At 31.2% G+C, this 20,294-nt stretch overlaps 1 protein-coding gene across 4 annotated transcripts in view; it reads left to right on the plus strand.

The window, feature by feature from the left end:
- LOC132717901 (centrosome-associated protein 350-like) overlaps positions 1-20,294 on the plus strand; it is a 114,271-nt gene that overhangs the window by 64,478 nt on the left and 29,499 nt on the right. For 3 of the 4 annotated variants that reach the window (XM_060701481.1, XM_060701483.1, XM_060701484.1), the window contains 3 exons: positions 197-217; positions 3,746-3,799; positions 19,829-20,049. In XM_060701481.1, coding sequence (XP_060557464.1) covers positions 197-217; positions 3,746-3,799; positions 19,829-20,049 — 296 coding nt within the window. The remainder of the gene's footprint in view (positions 1-196; positions 218-3,745; positions 3,800-19,828; positions 20,050-20,294) is intronic. The other variant, XM_060701482.1, reaches the window with a different exon arrangement.

Here is a 20,294-nt window from a genome sequence, read left to right on the forward strand (position 1 = left end):
TTCCAATATGTTGATTGGATTTTTATGCAAAATTATACATTGTAGTGAAAAAAGGAAGGCTTGAACATTGTAACTTGACTCATTTTGTCTTGAACTGAAAACATAATGATGCATGATTGATTGTTTGATTGATTTGTTTGATTGATTTGTTGATTGAATGTATTGTAAGATAAGAAATTTTGTATTGTTATGACAGTTATGCAGCCCCTGATCTGTGGTGAGTACCAAGCATGTGGCAGTCTTTGGCTTCACTAACATCTTCCTATCTCAACTACTGCATGTCTCTAACTTTCATTGGTTTTTGACTTTTGTCATGTTTTGTGGGGTTTTTTTTACAGCTTAAATTATCCAGCTTTTAGTTTTGTTGGTTTTGGCATTTGATTTACTAATTTAATGTTCTTCAGATTATATCTAAAATCATATATAATATATATGATTTTAGATACAATGTTAAAATGGATTTGAGTTTACCAAACAAGTTGACATGGTTGGTTAGAACAATAACAACTAACATTAAATCTGTCCATTCTGTTCTTTTTATTTGAATTAATTTCATTTATTTTATCTTATTTATTTCCATTTTCCACACATCACTTTTGTTTTGTTTTTTGCATTCAAATCACAAAGGGACTCTTCTTTGTGCACCTTGGATAATTGATTTTTGCATACTTCTTTTTTATTTGAATTTCTTAGCATTTAATTTAATCCAAATCATTAATTATTTATTGTTAGATTATTTTTTTTAAATTTTAAATTTTTTATGAAAGTTTATAGTAAGTAGTTATTTTTCTTCTGCAGCACATCCATAAGGTCTGACCTAGGACTTCATGCTTTTAGCAGTTTAATTTTAACATTTTATTATTTTCATCCATTATTAATTTACAGTGTTCTTTTTAAAGTGGATTGGTCTACAATGGGCACATTTTCCATAAGTATTTCACATATTGATAAAAACAATAGAAATTTATCATTTGGTATTCTTATAAACATTGCTCAAATAAAAAATGTTGATAAAGTTCTAAATGGTTTAGGAACATGTGTATGATGAATAATATTTGATTATAGAAGACTTTATTATCTGCTATATAAATATAATTATGTACTAATGGATCATGTATCTTATACTGGCCAACAACATCCATCTATAATTCTTGAATGGTTTGTTGTTATGTTTGATACTAAATATGTATTAACATAAGTATTTATTGTATTGCAGACCTGTCATTATAGACCAATTCACTTTAAAGTAAAAGTGTCCATAGCACACAATTATAAGGAAAAAAGGTTAAAAATAAGAATTTCACACTGCAAAATTCTGAAGGATGTTTTTTGTTATTATACTCCAGTCATTAATCTTTATCTAAAATTTGATAATTAATTGTGAATTTTCTTGCAGAATGTAATTTTGATATTTCTTTTTTGTCTTAATTTACTGTAAGATAAAAGACTATGTCTGGGGGTTTGGCATTTGCTTTTAGTGCTCCTTATATCAAAACAAGAAAGTGCAGTATTAACTTGCTAAGGTGTTGTGGTGGGATAACTATATATATCTAACATGGCTATGTAATATATTTGTTGTTAATGTATGAAAAACCATGATGTCTCAGTTTAACTGAACAGAAGATATCACTGTGTAAGTTTCTTATTTTTTAGCTCACCTGAGCTAGCTTAGGGTTGAGCTTTTAGGATCGTTGAATGTCCGTCGTCAGTCATCTGTTGTCCATCCACACTTGTTCGTTTACACTCTAGCGGTCACATTTTTGCCTCAAACATCATCAAACTTTGTCAGGATGCTTGTCTAGGTAATAGCTCGGATGAGTTCGAACATGGGTCAAAAAACTAGGTCACAGGAGCTAAAAATAGAAAAATCTTGTTAACCCTCAAGTGGCTACTGTTTTGATCCAAATTTCCTGGAAAATGGTCTGAAAGTATGTTTTATTGATTCCTAGGTCAAGTTCGAATATGGGTCACCTGTGTTAAAAAACTAGGACACACCGCCCAAATATGGAAAAGCCTTGTTAACACTCTAGTGGTCACATTTTTGACTCAATTATCATCAAACTTGGTCAGGATGCTTGTCTAGGTAATTGCTCGGATGAGTTCGAACATGGGTCATCTCGGATGCAAAACTAGGTCACAGGAGCTAAAAATAGAAAAAATCTTGTAATTTAAAAAAATTTAGGTAATTGTTCGGATGAGTTCGAACATGGGTCAGGTGAGCGATCTAGGGCCATCTTGGCCCTCTTGTTTTGCTTTTTTTCCCTCCAAAGTCATAGCCATTTATATAATGATTAATATAAGCAATATACAATAAACATATACTCCTACCAATTACTTAATATTATTTGAGATGATTGCTAACATGGGTGAAGGTGGTATTTTGGATTAGATGTTTGCCTCTCAGCACACTGGTTCACCATCTTAGCTCAATAGGGAGAGCAGAAAATTTGCAATACATTGATCACTGGTTCAATCATTGGGCGAGGTGAAATTTCTCTGTGGCAATTGATCTGGGACATTGAGTCTAATGATCATTTGTCTCTCACAGATTATTATGGGATAAGTATATAGTAGGTTATTTGTGGAGAAATTGGTAATAACTGGTTAGTTATTCAGGAATTTTAGTCAGTAAAGGTGAACTGGCAATTTCTGGTTAGTTATCCAGGAATGTTGGTAAAGGTGAACTGACTGTTGAGATTTCTGATTATGACCAAAGATGTGTTTAAAAATTGGTACTGGGTTTTCGAGGGAGAAGATTGTACACCCTAAATTAGTTTTATGCTTCCATTATCTTAACTGTATATATAAAAGTGACTTAAAAAGTTCAGGAAAAAAGAAAGAGGAGATATTTCAAACAAATGTATAATTATATTGCCTTTTTTACATGTAAAAGTAAAGAAATAAAGTACAAAATGTATATACATGTATTATATAACTGTCTTTTAAACTTTAAAAAATACATTTACAGTTATGACTTTCAAAGTTGCCCTAGAAGTTTAGTATGCTTAAATATTCATATGTACATTGTATCTTGTAAAATATTAAAATTTTGTTTTCCTTTGTATTGTTTAGTTCATATACATTGTAATTTTAATAACAAAACAATCAATTGTTCAATAGAGGCTGACATTTGATAACAACATTGTTATTCTAGTCCTTAAATACTTCATTCATTTAGTTGAACTATTGTTTTACTGTAGAAAAATGTTGCTGTTGCAGAAATGAAGCAATATGTTTCCAAATAAAGAAAAGTGCCAAATCTTTTTTAAAGCAGCATGCCTCCAGATTTAGGCTCATTTACATAAAAATTTTGAAATATGTATTTGAAAGTGAAATTTTGTGAAGTGAACAAAGAAAGTATCGTACATTACAAATAGCACATGCAATCCATGTAAATTACAAAAAAGAGGTCATAATATGCTAAAATACTAAACCTACTACTTTAGTTATGCATTAGAAATATGGTGATAAATACTGCGAAATTAGTCATAAATCATTCATATTGAATGACCATATTGAATCTTTTTACTTTTCTTAAAAACTGAATACATTTTCAAATGTTTGATTTTCTTGAACTATTTTGGCTCATCTGGAGGCATACAGATTTAATAGAAAAGTGAGATATATTCAACTGAAGAAAATATTTGATCATGTTTTACCATATTTTATTTGATAAAAAGTTTATTATTTGTTTATAAGAAATTGTTATGCACTAGATACTACATGTCTGTTGATGTTATTTCAGTCGAGATTTAGAGAGACGTTACCAGACAGAGCAGGAGAGAATTGCAGAAGCCAGGTAATAATGATATGTTTTTATATTTTTTTACCAACTGAAGTGGCTGGTGTTGATAAACACTTGTCTACAACCAAACCAGCCTGCATGTCCATGCAGTGTGATCTGGCTTTACACTTTACCTTCACCTTCTGAAACTGAAATGATTAACCTTTGCCTACAGTACAGAGCATGGTCACAGTCAGCTGACTAAATTTTGATTTTCTCAAAATTGATTATGTGACCAGTTTCAAAAATGTAAGTTGGAAAATCCCAGTTAAAAATTCAGCAGGTTAAAGCTTAAATGATATAGAAACTCTTTAAATAAACTATGAACCACAGTCAAAGAAGCACAAGTCCTTTATAGAAATTTAAAATGAAATTACAAAGATTATTTATCCTTAGTTCTGTCTGAGTAGGAAGAGCTTAAGTTCTAAAAGATCTGGTTTGAGACATCCACTCCCTGCCTGCTTGAGGTAACCCTCAATCCTAGCAATGATATTAAATGGCAATATTGACTTGCCTAGGCTATGGCACCAAACAGACCTGGCTTGCACAATTGACAATAGACAGAGGTAGTCGATCAATAGTGGGTGAGGGGACAAATTCTCACTGTTAAAAGATACCAACTATGAAATAGTTTAAGGTCATGCCATAGTAAGATGATCATATTGTAACAACCACTAACACCACACCCAAACAAACAAACAAACAAACAAACAATTTGCATTTTTCGGCCATACTGAAAGCAGTCATATTTTACTTCACATTTTAACCTAATCAATTATTTGTTAGAAGGAGATGATTGTGTAAACAAAGGGTGTAATCATTTGTCTCTTTTATCATTATATTGGATTTAAATGTCTTATTTGTTTACTTTATAGATACTATGTACTTGAGGGACTTTAAGGCCTTCAAGAGTTGTAAATCAATATGTTTATCATTACCCTACAATCTTTGTAACACAATATAAATGCTGTCTTTTAATACTTTACCATAATAGGTGCAAAATTAACCAAAATTTTGTCATTTTCAAATGTCTAATGTTTGCCCTGTTTTTGGAATTATTTTGTTACATTAATCCAGCCTATTTTCTGCTTAATTTCCTCACTGAAATTAAAATTATGAATCACATTGAAATTAGTTCATATTCCAAGACAGACAGACAGATAGACAGACAGACAGACAGTTATAGACAGACAGTTATAGACAGACAGTTGTCAGACGTTGCTGACATCAAATTGGTAATATACATGTATATTGTCCATCCGCTTTGTTGGTTCGAATCCCACATATGACTTTTAAATCCTTTATATGTTACTAGAGAAATCATCTGGCCTGATTACAAGAGGTGAGTTGTTATATTCAAGTACCTATAATCTATACCTGAAATAGTGCTTATGATGCATTTTGAATTTGTTTCTATTTTAAATGCTAAAATCTGCCATTTCCTCCACAGTGTGTGCAGTGTGACATTATACCTAATCAGAAAAAAGTTAAAAGATATAATGACAAAAATTGGTGAAAGTTATTTATTATGTGATACTTCACTTGAGGAAATACATTTATATTCAGATATTTGTGAAACATAATGTGAAACATAATGTTTAGGTCTAAATTATTTGCATATTGCTTGCTTGCTTGCATGTATGCATTTATAAATAAATCATATTGTGGGGGCATTTAGTTGGATCAATATGGCAGTTGAAAATTCATGATATTTTAACATTCGTACAGGAAAATGAACTTTTAAACAAAATATGTGATGACAATGGAGGAAATATACATGTACTATTAAACCAATATGAAGAATAAATCTGCAATAAAATATCTAGTACCTGGTACACTGATAACATATTTTCTATAGCGATTAATGGTCATTTGGGAGTATTTAAAGAATTAGCAAAAGAGATTGCAAATAAGTTTTTATCTGTCAGTTTCGGAAAATTTATGGTATGGATTAGATAAACTGAAGATGTTATATCTGCGGTAAGCAGTTTGATTTAAAATCGTTACTATTTTAGGAAAATTGTTTCTGTCCGAATGATTTATATTTTGTTAGTTTTTGGGTTATCTGTTATTTGATTATGAGTATTTTAGAATTTTGTATAAGTCATTGTATTAATTTATTACAGGTATATATATATCTTGATTTCTAGGGGAGTATTTTTTTAAAAATGCACTTTTTAGTGTTTTGAGTGACAACCAAAGTATTTATTGTCTTAATATGTTTTATATTTGTTGAGCACTTTAGAGTTTAAAGGTTAAAATATAATGGTTAGATCAGTTTTCTGTGAATTTTCTTTAGCTTTGATTTGTCCAAACTTCACAGAAAGGTGCCAGTTTGGTTGTCAACATTAACATTCCTTCACTGTTCACCTGTTGGCACAGATTGTGGCTAGCCTTTGGCACCAGTAAAGAGCCAGGCAAACCTGTACATCTGTGTGTTCTAACTGGGCTCTTATCATTTGGTATCTCCATTTACAAAAAGTCAGCCTGTTACAGGTTGAAAAAAAGAGATGTTTTAATCCTGAACTGTGTCTCTGTATAATTTACTTATCTTTCTGTGTTTTATATAATTATGTAGAGAATATTGCAGGCCTTTGCCACCAATACACGAGACCTTGGGTTTGCCTGTACATCCAGGCTGCTCAATATAATTAAGCATTGCAGTATTAAAAACCCCTGTAGCCATTTATTTTGTCCAATCAGGCTATTGCAGTATTTAAAACCCCTGGTCCAATATAAGCATTGCAGTATTAAAAATCTCTTATGCTTATGATAGGCAAATCCATATTCGAAGTAGATGAGTTCATTTCAAATGTTGATGTAGGACAATATTGAAGGCATCTCACCAACTTTTTATAAAAAGTCAAAGTATGAATTACATTTATCAGATAGAAAAGGTGAAACCAAGTTAAATTGGCAAAACTTTCTGACATTTTTCAAATATGTGTGATATGACACGTAAAATTTCTTGACTGATTTTTTTCTTATCATGAAGTGTAATATTTTGTCATTGAGAGGAGATCAATATAACCCTCTTGACCTTATAATGAAAGTTATTTATGATACCTAGTTGTTACATTACAAATATAGTACCTGATATTTAGTGTTTACTTGCTAAGCTTACGTTATTGTGGACTATTTTGTTGACTTTAGCACTGCCCTTAACTTTATTACGATGTTATAAAGTTGAAAGGTATCTATGTATAGTCTTTGATACCTATGGGGTTATACATGATTATACCATTTATATCTTTAATGAAATTTATACAAGTTTTCAAAGATGCATAATGTGGCAATTTCTTGGTGGTTAAAGGCCCATTATACCTGAGAAATGCTTACGGCCAATTACTTGAACAATCTGTTACTTCTGTTGCTTTTTAGCTCGACTTTTCTATGAAAAGGGGAGCTATCCTACTCGCCCCGGCGTCGGCGTCGGCGTCACACCTTGGTTAAGTTTTTCGTACCACCCCACTTTATTTCAGAAGTATTACAAGTATGGCTTTGAAACTTACCATACTTGTTCACCATCATAACCTCCATCTACAGACAAGAGTACATAACTCTGTCAAGGTTTTTGACAGAATTATGGCCCTTTTTTGACTTAGAAAGTGTATTGAGCTTGGTTAAGTTTTTTGTACCACCTCACTTTATTTCAAAACCATTGGAGTATTGCTTTGAAACTGACCATACTTGTTTACCATCACGACCTTCATCAACAGACAAGAGGACATAACTCTGTCAAGGTTTTTGACAGAATTATGCCCCTTTTTGACTTAGAAAATACATTGAATATGGGTAAAATCCACTTATTGCCTTAACCCTTTGAGATATTGCTTTGAAACTTTTAATGCTATTTCACATCATTACCCCATCTGTACGCAAGAGAAGGTAACTCTGTCAAGGATTTGTTTTAAAATTAAGGCCTTTTATCGACTTAGAATCTTGGTTAAGTTTTTAGTACCAGTCCACTTTTGACTGAACTGTTTGAGATATTAATTTGAAAGTTGGGAATACTTGTTTACAATCATGATTCCCAAACATGTCCAGGAGAAGGTAATTCTGTCAAAGATTTTATTTGAATTATGGCCCTTAACTGTCAATGTTTTGTATTATAGGCAAGCACTAAAAAACTTAAAAAATCTAAAAAAATTCATTCCTATCCACTTGTTCACTTTACCATAAATTATGTCATAATAAAATAATTCTTCACTAAATATCTTAATGCTCATGGCCATTGTTCACTTTAAAAATACAGAGATTCTTGTATTGCCTTTTACTGCAAAAACTTTTTTTATTGGCAAGCAATAAAAAAGTCGAGCGCGCTGTCTTACGGACAGCTCTTGTTGGCAATAAGTTTTCATACCATTTAATGAAAATATAATCCTGCATTTGAAAATAAAATCCTGCATTTAAGAAAAAACTTCCTCTATGAATTTTATGATTAAGGAGGCCATACAGGTTCAGAAACATTGTGTATTATGAAGGTAGCAAGCTGCTAATAAATCCTGCTAGTTTATGGGAGGTTTGTGGTTATATCATGGTATGAAATATGGATGGTTACCTTGGTTTGTCCCTAGATGTATGTCATGTAATCAATATAAAGTAGAATAAATAGAATTAAAATCCAAAGAAATGAAAATAAATTTAGAATCATGTTAAATATAATTTTGTTGGAATTTGTATACATGTACTTTGTAAATGTATTTGGATCAATTTAGCTTTAATAATAAAACTATGGAAAATAACAAGATGATCTAAGGAAAATTGCATGTAAATGTTGCTTCATTATGAAAGCGCATTTTGTAATGCTTGTTTTGTTGTATTGAATTCTGTGCTAATGAAAAGCCTGAATAAAATGAAATATAAATATAATTAAAATCAATTTATTGATTTGTTTTTTACAGACCAGTATTTAGTTGAGATAAAACAAAACTTTTTTTACAGACCAGTATTTAGTTGAGATAAAACAAAACTATGTTTACACGAGATAATAGTTTTAAAAGTGCATTACATTTTTGCAATAAATACTAACATATATAGAAACAAGTTGGCTGATAAAATGTATAGCCAATATTGATAAATTTGTTTGCTAATGCAAATGATATGTTTTTAAGTTAAATGGCCCACAAAACATTGATTAGGAAACAAAACTTTCTATACCCCTACCCGCAAAGTTTGTCAAAGAATTCAAACTAGATTCAGATGTACATAAATCAGTCTGTTTTCCATTATAATTATAGTTTTTTATACCCCAAACACAAAATGGGGTGGGGGGTGGGGGCTATAATGGATTCGCTTTGTCGCGTCGGGCTGTCCGTCTGTCTCCATTTTCGTGTCCGCTCTATAACTCCTATAACAATTGAAGGATTTTCTTCAAACTTGGCTCAAATGTTTACCTAAACAAGGGGATATGCAGAACCCATGTTGCCCATGTGTCAGCTCAAGGTCAAGGTCACAATTGAAGGTCAATTATCAAACAATCAAATATTAAACAGTATGTCGTGTCCGCTCCTAAGTCCTACACTAATTGAAAGATTTTCTTCAAACTAGGATCAAATGTTCACCTCAACAAGGGGATGTGCAGAACCCATGTTGCCCATGTGTCAGCTCAAGGTCAAGGTCACAAGTGAAGGTCAATTATCAAACAATCAAATATTAAACAGTATGTCGTGTCCGCCCTGTAAGTCCTACACTTATTGAAAGATTTTCTTCAAACTTGGCTCAAATGTTCACCTCAACAAGGGGATGTGCAGAACCCATGTTACCCATGTGTCACCTCAAGGTCAAGGTCACAAGTGAAGGTCAAATATCAAACAATCAAATATTAGACAGTAGGTTGTGTCCGCTCTGTAAGTCCTACACTAATTGAAAGATTTTCTTCAATCTTGGCTCAAATGTTCACCTCAACAAGGTTATGTGCAGAACCCATGTCACCCTTTTGCTGGCTTAAGGTCAAGGTCACACTTGAAGGTCAAAAATTGACTTAAAGAATATTCTTAAATTTTAACATGTATTTAAATATTTCTGAAACTAGAAAAGATATTTGCTTGAAACTTAAAATATATATGAGGTGTCACAATTAAGATTTGCTGGTCAAGTTTCATACCTCTGTATTGCATTTTAAGAAAGTTATGCCCCTTTTTAAGTCTTCACATTTACATACAATCAAATATTAGACAAAATGTCGTGTCCGCTCTATAAATCCTATACTAATGGAAGAATTTTTTTTCAAACTTTACTCAAATGTTCACCTCAACAAGGTTATGTGCAGAATCCATGTTACCTCTGTGCCGGCTAAAGGTCAAGGTCATACTTGAAGGTCAAAAATTGACTTAGAAAATGTTCTTAAATTTTAACATGTACTTGAATATTTCTGAAACTAGCACAGCTACACTGTATTTGCTTTTAACTTAAAAGATATATTGAGGTCTCACAAATAAGAGATGCAGGTCAAGTTTCATAACTCAGTGACAAAGTTATGCCCCTTTTTAAGTCTTTAAATTTACATACAATCAATACTAGACAATATGTCCTGTCCACTCCATAAATTCTATACTAATGGAAGGATTTTCTTCAAACTTAACTCAAATGTTCACCCCAACTGGGCAATGTGCAGAACCCATCTTAACCCTTGTGCCAGCTTAAGGTCAAGGCCACACTTGAAGGTCAAAAATTGACTTAGAAAATGTTTAGTACATTGGGAAATTATGAAAGGTTATTTGTAACTGTTTCGAACATGATTTGACAATATATATTTATACCAATACCTGTACAATTAGTCTTTTTTTCACCAGAAATAAATTCTTTTTATGTATATATGTATTTGTGCTACTAAAGTTATTCCCTTAACCACCTTTCCAAGTTGTCTTCTGTCAAGGACATTGGTGGGGGTATGAATCGCATTCAGCAATAGTTCTAGTTTGCATTGATATTCATGATATTGTAAAAATTTCCATTAGTAATGATATTCAAAAATCATCTTATAATAATTTGATAATATTGTTTTCTATGGAATAGATGAAGGTTATTATATTAGGCTGATTTTGTCAAGAAATGATGACATTGTCTTTGAACAAGTGATTGTGTCTTTTTGCTTAGAATTGATGATAGTGTCACTGGTGATATGAATTGCAGATGAATTTCTTACCAGTGATAAATGACATTTAATTTGTCAGGTTATCGTAATAACAGACTGTATTAATTGGGGACTTAATGACATTATCAGGTGATGGTATTGACATTACTGGGTGATTTTATGAAGAACTTGGGATAACTCTAGGAGGTAACTGTGATTTTATAAAGAATCAATGACATAATGATGCAATAGTAATGATATTCCATTGGGATCTTATAAAGAATCAATGACATAATCAGGCATTAGTAATAACATTCCATTGTGGTTTTATAAAGAACTTATGACATAATCAGGCAATAGTAATGAACTTCCATTGTGATCTTGTAAAGAACTAATGACATAATCAGGCAATAGTTATGATATTCCATTGGGATCTTATAAAGAATCAATGACATAATCAGGCAATAGTAATGATATTCTATTGTGATTTTATAAAGATCCAAATCAATGACATAATCAGTAAATAGTAATGATATTCCATTGTGATCTTATAAAGAACCAATGACATAATCAGGCAATAGTACTGATATTCCATTGTGATTTAATATACATATTATAATTATACAGTAACAATGAATTTATAAACAACAAAAAATAAATTAACAGATCTTAAACAGCATCAAAAACAAAAGAATAAAAGAAATTAAACAGTTTGTAAAATGACATTAAATTTATCAGCAATACATGTGATTTAAAATTATAACATATCTTGGAGCATTTGATTTCCACTAGAGAACCACCATTTTAGCTAATTATTTTTTAATGTTTTGAAGTTGGAGGAATTTAAAGGTAGGGAGTTCCAAACTTTTGAACCTGAATACAAAAGTGATTTTCTGCAGATTTTGGGATCAGAAAGTAATCTTTGATCATAGGATCTTAGTTGTGTATTTTCTGTGTTAATAAAAAAAGAAGATTGTTAAGGGACTTGTATACTACAATGTTAGATGGTGATAATGGTCAGTGGGGATTTTGTAACAAATTGATGTCATTGTCTCAGGGTTTTTTTTATCAGAAGATGTAATGTAATGATATTCCAGCATGATTGTGGCAGGAATTGATGACATTGTCCGTGTAAGTAATTCAGGAGATGGTAATTATATATCTGTCTGTCTATGAATATTGATGGGAACAGAATTACCAATTTTATACAAGACAAGTTGTTGCTGTACTCCTTGAGATAGAGTTTGCGTGTTGCAATGATTTCTCTGACTGATTGGGAACGCCAGACAATATATTCTGCTAGCCTTACGAGGCTCTTATGTTCCTTTTATTGTAGCAATTTTTAAACGAATGTCTTCTAAAATAGGTTTGTGTTAAGTATTTTACAAATTGCCGTGGATATTTTATGTGAACGAAATTGGTTTACTTTCTTAAGATTGTAAGACTTGTATTGATAAAAAAGGATTGAAAATGTAATTATGTTTCAAAGACTTTTGTAAATAAAAATTATATATACATTTGTAATTTTTTTAATTTTTAATTTTTTTGCAATTTAAAAGTGATTTTAAGACAGAGAAAAAAAGAAATTTAGCTTAAAAGAAAAAGAATTGAATATTTCTTAAGTTTATTTTTTTATGATTTATTTTATTAGTTAGATATACTGTTTGTGTATCTTTGCTTCAGTGAAAAAATGACAGACTATATAATTGTGTGGATTAATGAGGTTGAACTACTTTACAAAAAAGAGGAATTAATTGTTGTGTTGTAGGAAGTATCAAGTGTTGTCCTTTAAGTGGCTGAATTATCAAGATAATCAACTTTTGTCACCTTCTTGTCATCAGTCTGTGATTTAAGAACATAGTGAAATGTTATCTGTTATGGAGATATCATACCTAGTAATGACATGTTAGTGACAATCGATACTAATTACAGTATTGTAATGTTGTGATATACTAATGTAAGTTATAAAATCTGGTGAAATCCAGCGTTTTACTATAGAAAATATCAAACCAATTTACATACTATATCATGTAATGTGATCTTACTGGTACAATATGATTTTAGATCACACTCTCCTGTTATATGATCTAGTGGTACAATATGATTGAAGATCACATTAACCTGTTAATGTAATCTAGTGTCTAAGATCACAGTCACCTGTTATTAGTCGCCGGTAGAAACCGGCGACTATATTTGTAACAGTTTAATATTATATCTATGGTAGGAGAAGGCCTTAAAATCTGAAAATAAAAGCAAATCAATAACTGAACAATTAAGGACCACAATTATTTTTCAGAATCTTAAAAATTCAAAAATAAATTAACGTTGCTAAATGAAATGAAATATACAAATATTGACATCTTAAAAAGCAACATTACAATTTTCATAAAATGAATTAATAACGTATCCCTATGGACCAGTCATTGAATTTAGGGATACTTTTACTTTTTTCTAAGTGTCAAGCGTTGCTATTTCATGATTGATAAATCATGAATGATATTTAAAATGACATATTTAAATTATCTGGTTGTTTATATCTTATGACACCTATTATATTTCATTTTTTTTATCTAATTATAAACAGATTCTCCCTGTTCTATTGTAAGAATCACGTGACTACACGTTGTATGTTAGTGTTATAGTATCTATTAATAGTAACAGATTGCTGATAAGACATACTAGTTGGAAAACGGTATGGGGGCTAATTAGATGCAAATGTATAAATAATTACAAAGTTATCTTTCATTAATCAGTTTCATATTTTATATCATTAGAAAGGATTTGTAAGAATTATAGTTCTTAATTGTAAATTTATTTATTATAATCACATACTTTTCATAGTTTGATTTTTCCGATAGCATTTACTATTAAAGACATTGTTTCAATTAAAGATAGCTTCACTATTTCTGCCAAACGTAACGTCTTATTTTGTTTCCCGTAAAAAGACGTCATTAAATTGTTTTACGGTGACGTCATTAACCGTTACTTTGATATGTTGTTTTGCCTTGGGCGGAAGTGTTTAAATTGTTGATGTGTTTTGTTTATTGATGTTTTTCAATGGAAAGTAGATCATAATCGGTAAGCAAGTTATTAATTATGTATGAATTTAAATAGTAAATTCAATCTTTTATAAATGATGATGAACTTTACAATATTTGCGTGAATTAAATTATAAACGGAATTATTTGCGGAAATATAAAATAACAATATTATTTAATAGATTTAAGTCTATAATTGTAAAGGTGATATCGTATATTTATGATTTGTATTAGCATTATTATTTTAGACAATTTATTGTATTTATTTTAAATGCATTGTAATCAGTATTTAGTTTGTTTATTCATTATTTTCAGAGAATCGCATTGTTGTATCACATTGATATATTATTCCATGAATGAGAATAAAGAAAAGTGTTGAAATCTGCGCATTCTTGACTATTTTTAACGGAAAACATCTACAGGATTAGTACATTAAAGAATTAAATAAATTTTCAAAACCTTTTCATTTTATCTTGGTAAAGGGTTAAATTTTGCCCTTTCTGTCAACGTTCAATAGTTTAGTTTAGGTTGAACATCACAAAATAGATTTATGCTAAAGAGGCACATTTATTGAAATAAAAAGTGGTAATCGTCATCTTCGTTATATTCCGTCGATTTCCGTCGCGCAGGTTACCAAAACGGTACGACACATAATAATGAAAACTAATAAAATATCTTTTTGTGCCCCCACGTTAGTGGCGGGCATTTAGATTTACCCTTGTCCGTCCGTCCGTCCGTCCGTCTGTCCGTCCGTCCGTCCTTCTGTCCGTCCTTCCGTCCGTTCACTTTTGTGTCGCACGTAACTCAAAAAGTAATTGACATAGAGTCATGAAATTTTACAGGAATGTTGATCAGCATGTGTAGTTGTGCACCTGGGTATTTTTGTCTGGATATTTTTAGTATTTTCAGAGTTATTGCCCTTGACTTAGTAAAATTTTGCAATTTTCAACTTGTGTCGCATGTAACTCAAAAAGTATTTGACCTAGAGTCATGAAACTTTACAGGAATGTTGATCAGCATGTGTAGTTGTGCACCTGGGTATTTTCGTCTGGATATTTTTAGTATTTTCAGAGTTATTGCCCTTGACTTAGTAAAATTTTGCAATTTTCAACTTGTGTCGCATGTAACTCAAAAAGTATTTGACCTAGAGTCATGAAACTTTACAGGAATCTTGATCAGCATGTGTTGTTGTGCACCTGGGTATTTTCGTCTGGATATTTTTAGTATTTTCAGAGTTATTGCCCTTGACTTAGTAAAATTTTGCAATTTTCAACTTGTGTCGCATGTTACTCAAAAAGTATTTGACCTGGAGTCATGAAACTTTACAGAAATGTTGATCAGCATGTGTAGTTGTGCACCTGGGTATTTTCGTCTGGATATTTTCAGTATTTGTAGAGTTATTGCCCTTGACTTAGTAAAATTTTGCAATTTTCAACTTGTGTCGCATGTAACTCAAAAAGTATTTGACCTAGAGTGATGAAACTTTACAGGAATCTTGATCAGCATGTGTTGTTGTGCACCTGGGTATTTAGGTCTGGATATTTTTAGTATTTTCAAGAGTTATTGCCCTTGACTTAGTAAAATTTTGCAATTTTCAACTTGTGTCGCATGTAACTCAAAAAGTATTTGACCTGGAGTCATGAAACTTTACAGGAATGTTGATCAGCATGTGCAGTTGTGCATCAGATATTTTCGTCTGGATTTATTTAGTATTTTTAGAGTTATTGCCCTTCACTTAGAAAATTTTTGCAATTTTCAACTTGTGTCGCAAGTTACTCAAAAAGGATTTGACATAGTCATTAATTAAACCTTATGGGCAGGTTGCTCAGCATATTTAGATTTGCACCTTGGGTTTCGCTTGTGGATTTATCCAGTATTTGTAGAGTTATTTCCCTTGACTTAGTAAAAAGATTGACAAAACAGTGGCGCGGTGGGGGCACCCGTGTCCTATGGACACATTTCTAGTTGTTAATATTTTATCGAACTGAAAGGCAATTAAACGTTAACTATATCGTATGTAACGACAGGAATATTGATTTCAACTAAATAGCTTATTTTTTCGATAGCGCAAAAAAATAGTTTTATGAAAACTGCAAAAGGGATTTTCAAAGAATCGAATTTGGCCTACTAGGTCACAACTTCGTCCTATACTTACCACCTGTAGGCCATTGAGCAATATTAATTAATTTAATATCAAGATCTATACTATCAATAAAATCTTTAGCATAAATCATAATAAGTTACGTAAACTAACGTACAAAATACTTGCTTAATAATCATAGCAGTTCCTTCACAATATTGCTAAGCAAGTTTGCTTCATATATGATGTTTTATTGTGAATAAACAGTTACTCAGCATAAATTGTTCCTCTTTTCTTTATACCTGAACCATTAATTAAACTGATTTTTTTTATATTTATGATAATACAGTCATTTTCTATCCGGCGACTTGATGCTTTAGCATCAAAATCTCTACTTGTGTTATCTAGTGGTACTATATAATTGTAGATCACAGTTACCTTGTTATTATGATATATGGGTAAAATATGATTGAAGATCACAGTAACCTGTTACGTAATATAGTGGTATGTAATCTAGTGATGTAATATGATTATAGATAACAGTAACCTGTTATGTAATCTAGTGGTACAATATGATCTAAGATCACAGTTACCTGTTATGTAATCTTGTGGTACAATATGATCTAAGATTACAGTAAGATGTTATGTTATCTCATGGTACAGTATGATCTAAGAGCACAGAAATCTGTTATGTGATCTAGTGGTACAATATGATCTAAGATTACAGTAATCTGTTCTGCGATCTAGTGGTACAATATGATCTAAGATCACAGTTACCTGTTATGCGATCTAGTGGTACAATATGATCTAAGAGCACAGTTACCTGTTATGAGATCTAGTGGTACAATATGATCTAAGATCACAGTTACCTGTTATGCGATCTAGTGGTACAATATGATCTAAGATCACAGTTACCTGTTATGCGATCTAGTGGTACAATATGATCTAAGATCACAGTTACCTGTTATGCGATCTAGTGGTACAATATGATCTAAGATCACAGTTACCTGTTATGCGATCTAGTGGTACAATATGATCTAAGAGCACAGTTACCTGTTATGCGATCTAGTGGTACAATATGATCTAAGAGCACAGTTACCTGTTATGCGATCTAGTGGTACAATATGATCTAAGAGCACAGTTACCTGTTATGCGATCTAGTGGTACAATATGATCTAAGAGCACAGTTACCTGTTATGCGATCTAGTGGTACAATATGATCTAAGAGCACAGTCACCTGTTATGTAATCTAGTGGTACAATATGATCTAAGATCACAGTTACATGTTATGTAATCTAGTGGTACAATATGATCTAGATCACAGTTACATGTTATGTAATCTAGTGGTACAATATGATCAAAGATTACAGTGACCTGTTACATAATATAGTGGTACAATATGATCTAAGATCACAGTGACCTGTTATGTAATATAGTGGTACAATATGGTCTAAGATCACAGTAACCTGTTATGTAATCATGTGGTTCAATATGATCTAAGATCACAGTAACCTGTTATGTAATCTAGTGGTACAATATGATATAAGATCACAGTAATCTGTTATGTTATTCATAGGAATAATATGATCTAAGATCAGAGGGATATTTTGATGGAATACAGTGATATTATATAAGCTTGTTTTGACACAACTATGATGTATTAGTGATGAAACACATCAATAATTGAACGGGAAGTATTAGAGAAGTTTAGATGTAATTTTGAGATGGTGGTACAAGAGTTGATTGGTTCTATTGATTTATTAAGCATCTAATGATATTGATTAGGCACCCAGCTATTTTGTGGTTGATTAAATACAAATAACGCTCTGGCAGCTTCGTATCTTATCTGTTGGTTACTAATATATTGGTTTTCTGGAAATATTTCCGTTACTTTTAGAAGCATTATATAATTTTTGTCTCAAATGTGATAATTATTACAACTTTTCTGTTTCTTTCACTCTTTATGATATTTTCTTTATGTTTTATAATATAATGATTAGTAAAGGAGTCGTTTTAAATTCTCAGAATATTCTTCTGAAAAATTGAATTTTTTGTGTTAAGTATTTATAATTGTTATTTTTTTTCGATTATCAAGTGGAATATTTTTCTTAAAAAGAGGGAGACTTAAGAATTTGTGATAAACTGACATCAAAAATAGGGAGATTTCTTTAATTTGTGAAAATACCCCTTATTTTAAGAAAAATCTTGAAAATATGGCTGCAGAAAGTGGGCGTCTCTCGCTAAAAGTAGTTGTTAACATGTATGAGTATTGGAATAGTATAATTTAATGGTTCATATTGCTTGTATTGGTGACTTATGATTTTATGGTTCATAACTCATGATATATGATTCTATGGTTTGTATTGGAAATGTATTTGATTTCATGGTTTGTTATTGAAACATTTGATTCCATAATTTGTTTTTGAAATGCATATTTCATGGTTTGTATTGGAAATGTTCAAATTTATGGTTTATATTGGTAACTTGTTATTTCATGGTTTGTAATAGAAACTTTGGATTCCATGGTTAGTATTGGATTGCATGATTTTACAGTATATATTTGAAACTGTTACTAAGAAATGTATGATTTTACAGTATGTGCATTGGTAACCTTTAATTCCATGGTATGTATTGGAAATTTATGATATCATGGTTTGTATTGGAAATATATGGTATCATGGTTTGTATTGGAAATATATGATATCATGGTTTATGCTGGAAATATATTATATCATGGTTTATATTGGAAATATATGATATCATGGTTTATGCTGGAAATATATGATATCATGGTTTATATTGAAAATATATGATATGGTTTATGCTGGAAATATATGATATCATGGTTTTTATTGAAAAATATATGATATCATGGTTTATACTGGAAATGCATAATATCATGGTTTATATTGGAAAGAGCTGAGGGATGTGGTTAAGTATATATATTGTACATTATGATTGCTTGCTAATTAAGTTATTGAAAAACAACGAAACAAAAAACAAACAAAAAATGGAATCATTTTGACAGTATCTATTTACATTCGGACAGAAATGTTTTCATAAAAAAATGAAAATGCAGAATGATGCTATTGAGTAAATGTTAACATCCGAATGTCTGTTCCTCTGAAATGCCAACTACATATAAAAATCTTGTTTGTTTTCATCTGAACTTTAGAAAACCTCCAGAGAGTTGTCTGAACTTTAAGCTGAGATAAAATCAACCTTTTTATGGCACAAGGCATACAAATATCTATACAAGTCCATGTTAGTCTGTGATGAGAATGTTTCCGTTGTTATCACAGAACTATAAAATATTAAGTATTTAGATTGCTGATGTCTGAAATAATTCATGGGCAGATAGCATATATTAAATTATTTTATATCTGAAATAATGCATAGATAGGTAATGAAATCTCCTATGAGAAAAGTTGGAAAGTCACTGTATAACCTTGAACAGGGTTATGTGACTACATATATATATATATATATATATGGTTCGTTCGAATGCCAAATACTTTTTTTGTCATATCATTTAGAGAAAGATCTGAAGGATGTGAATATGCAATAATAGTCTGCCCCTGAAAAGCAAAAGATTGTATCTTTCTCATTATAATGGTGGCAGCATGGCTGGGTGGTTAACATGTCAGACTAGTAATCTAAGGTTCAAACCCAGTCAGAGGCAAGCGGTTGTTTACTTTAGCAAGATTGAAACTTAACTCTTATTGCTCAGGACTGGTTGGTTCCAGGAACGGATTCAAGACTCTGTCTATAAGCTTATACCTTCCTACACATTCAGACTAAAAAATCTTCTGTTTAAACAAATATATAAAGTTACAATTTATATTTTTTAGTAAAGAACTGGAGCGACTTAAAGCTGAACATGAGCGGGCCGAGGAGTTACGTCAACTAAAGGAAGAGGAGATGTATATGACACACGAGCAGCACCGTGCAGATATCGAGGATCAGAAGCGCCACCTGTTGAGATTAAAAGAAGAAAATGAAAGAGAACGTGCAAAAGCTGAAGAAGAATTACGACTAGCAAGAGAAAGTTTATCTAAAGAAAAGGAGGCTTGTAAGTACATCTTTTTCTGATTTCATTGAAAATAAGAAGATGCCTCAAAAGCTGTATTATTGCCGTACTTAACATTTTTGCTATGTTTGTCTTGAGCTTCAAAAGTAAACTTAATTATTTATATTTTGTGTGAAACAGACAATTTTTTTGGCAAACATGGCATTTCTTATTGAACTGGATAAGAGAGCTTTAAGTCAACATATACATGATCACATGTTACAAAATGTTTAGTTATACACTGATAA

This window comes from Ruditapes philippinarum, unplaced genomic scaffold (assembly GCF_026571515.1).
Source record: "Ruditapes philippinarum isolate M1 unplaced genomic scaffold, ASM2657151v2 ctg2793_1_1_1_1, whole genome shotgun sequence".
NCBI lineage: Eukaryota > Metazoa > Mollusca > Bivalvia > Venerida > Veneridae > Ruditapes > Ruditapes philippinarum.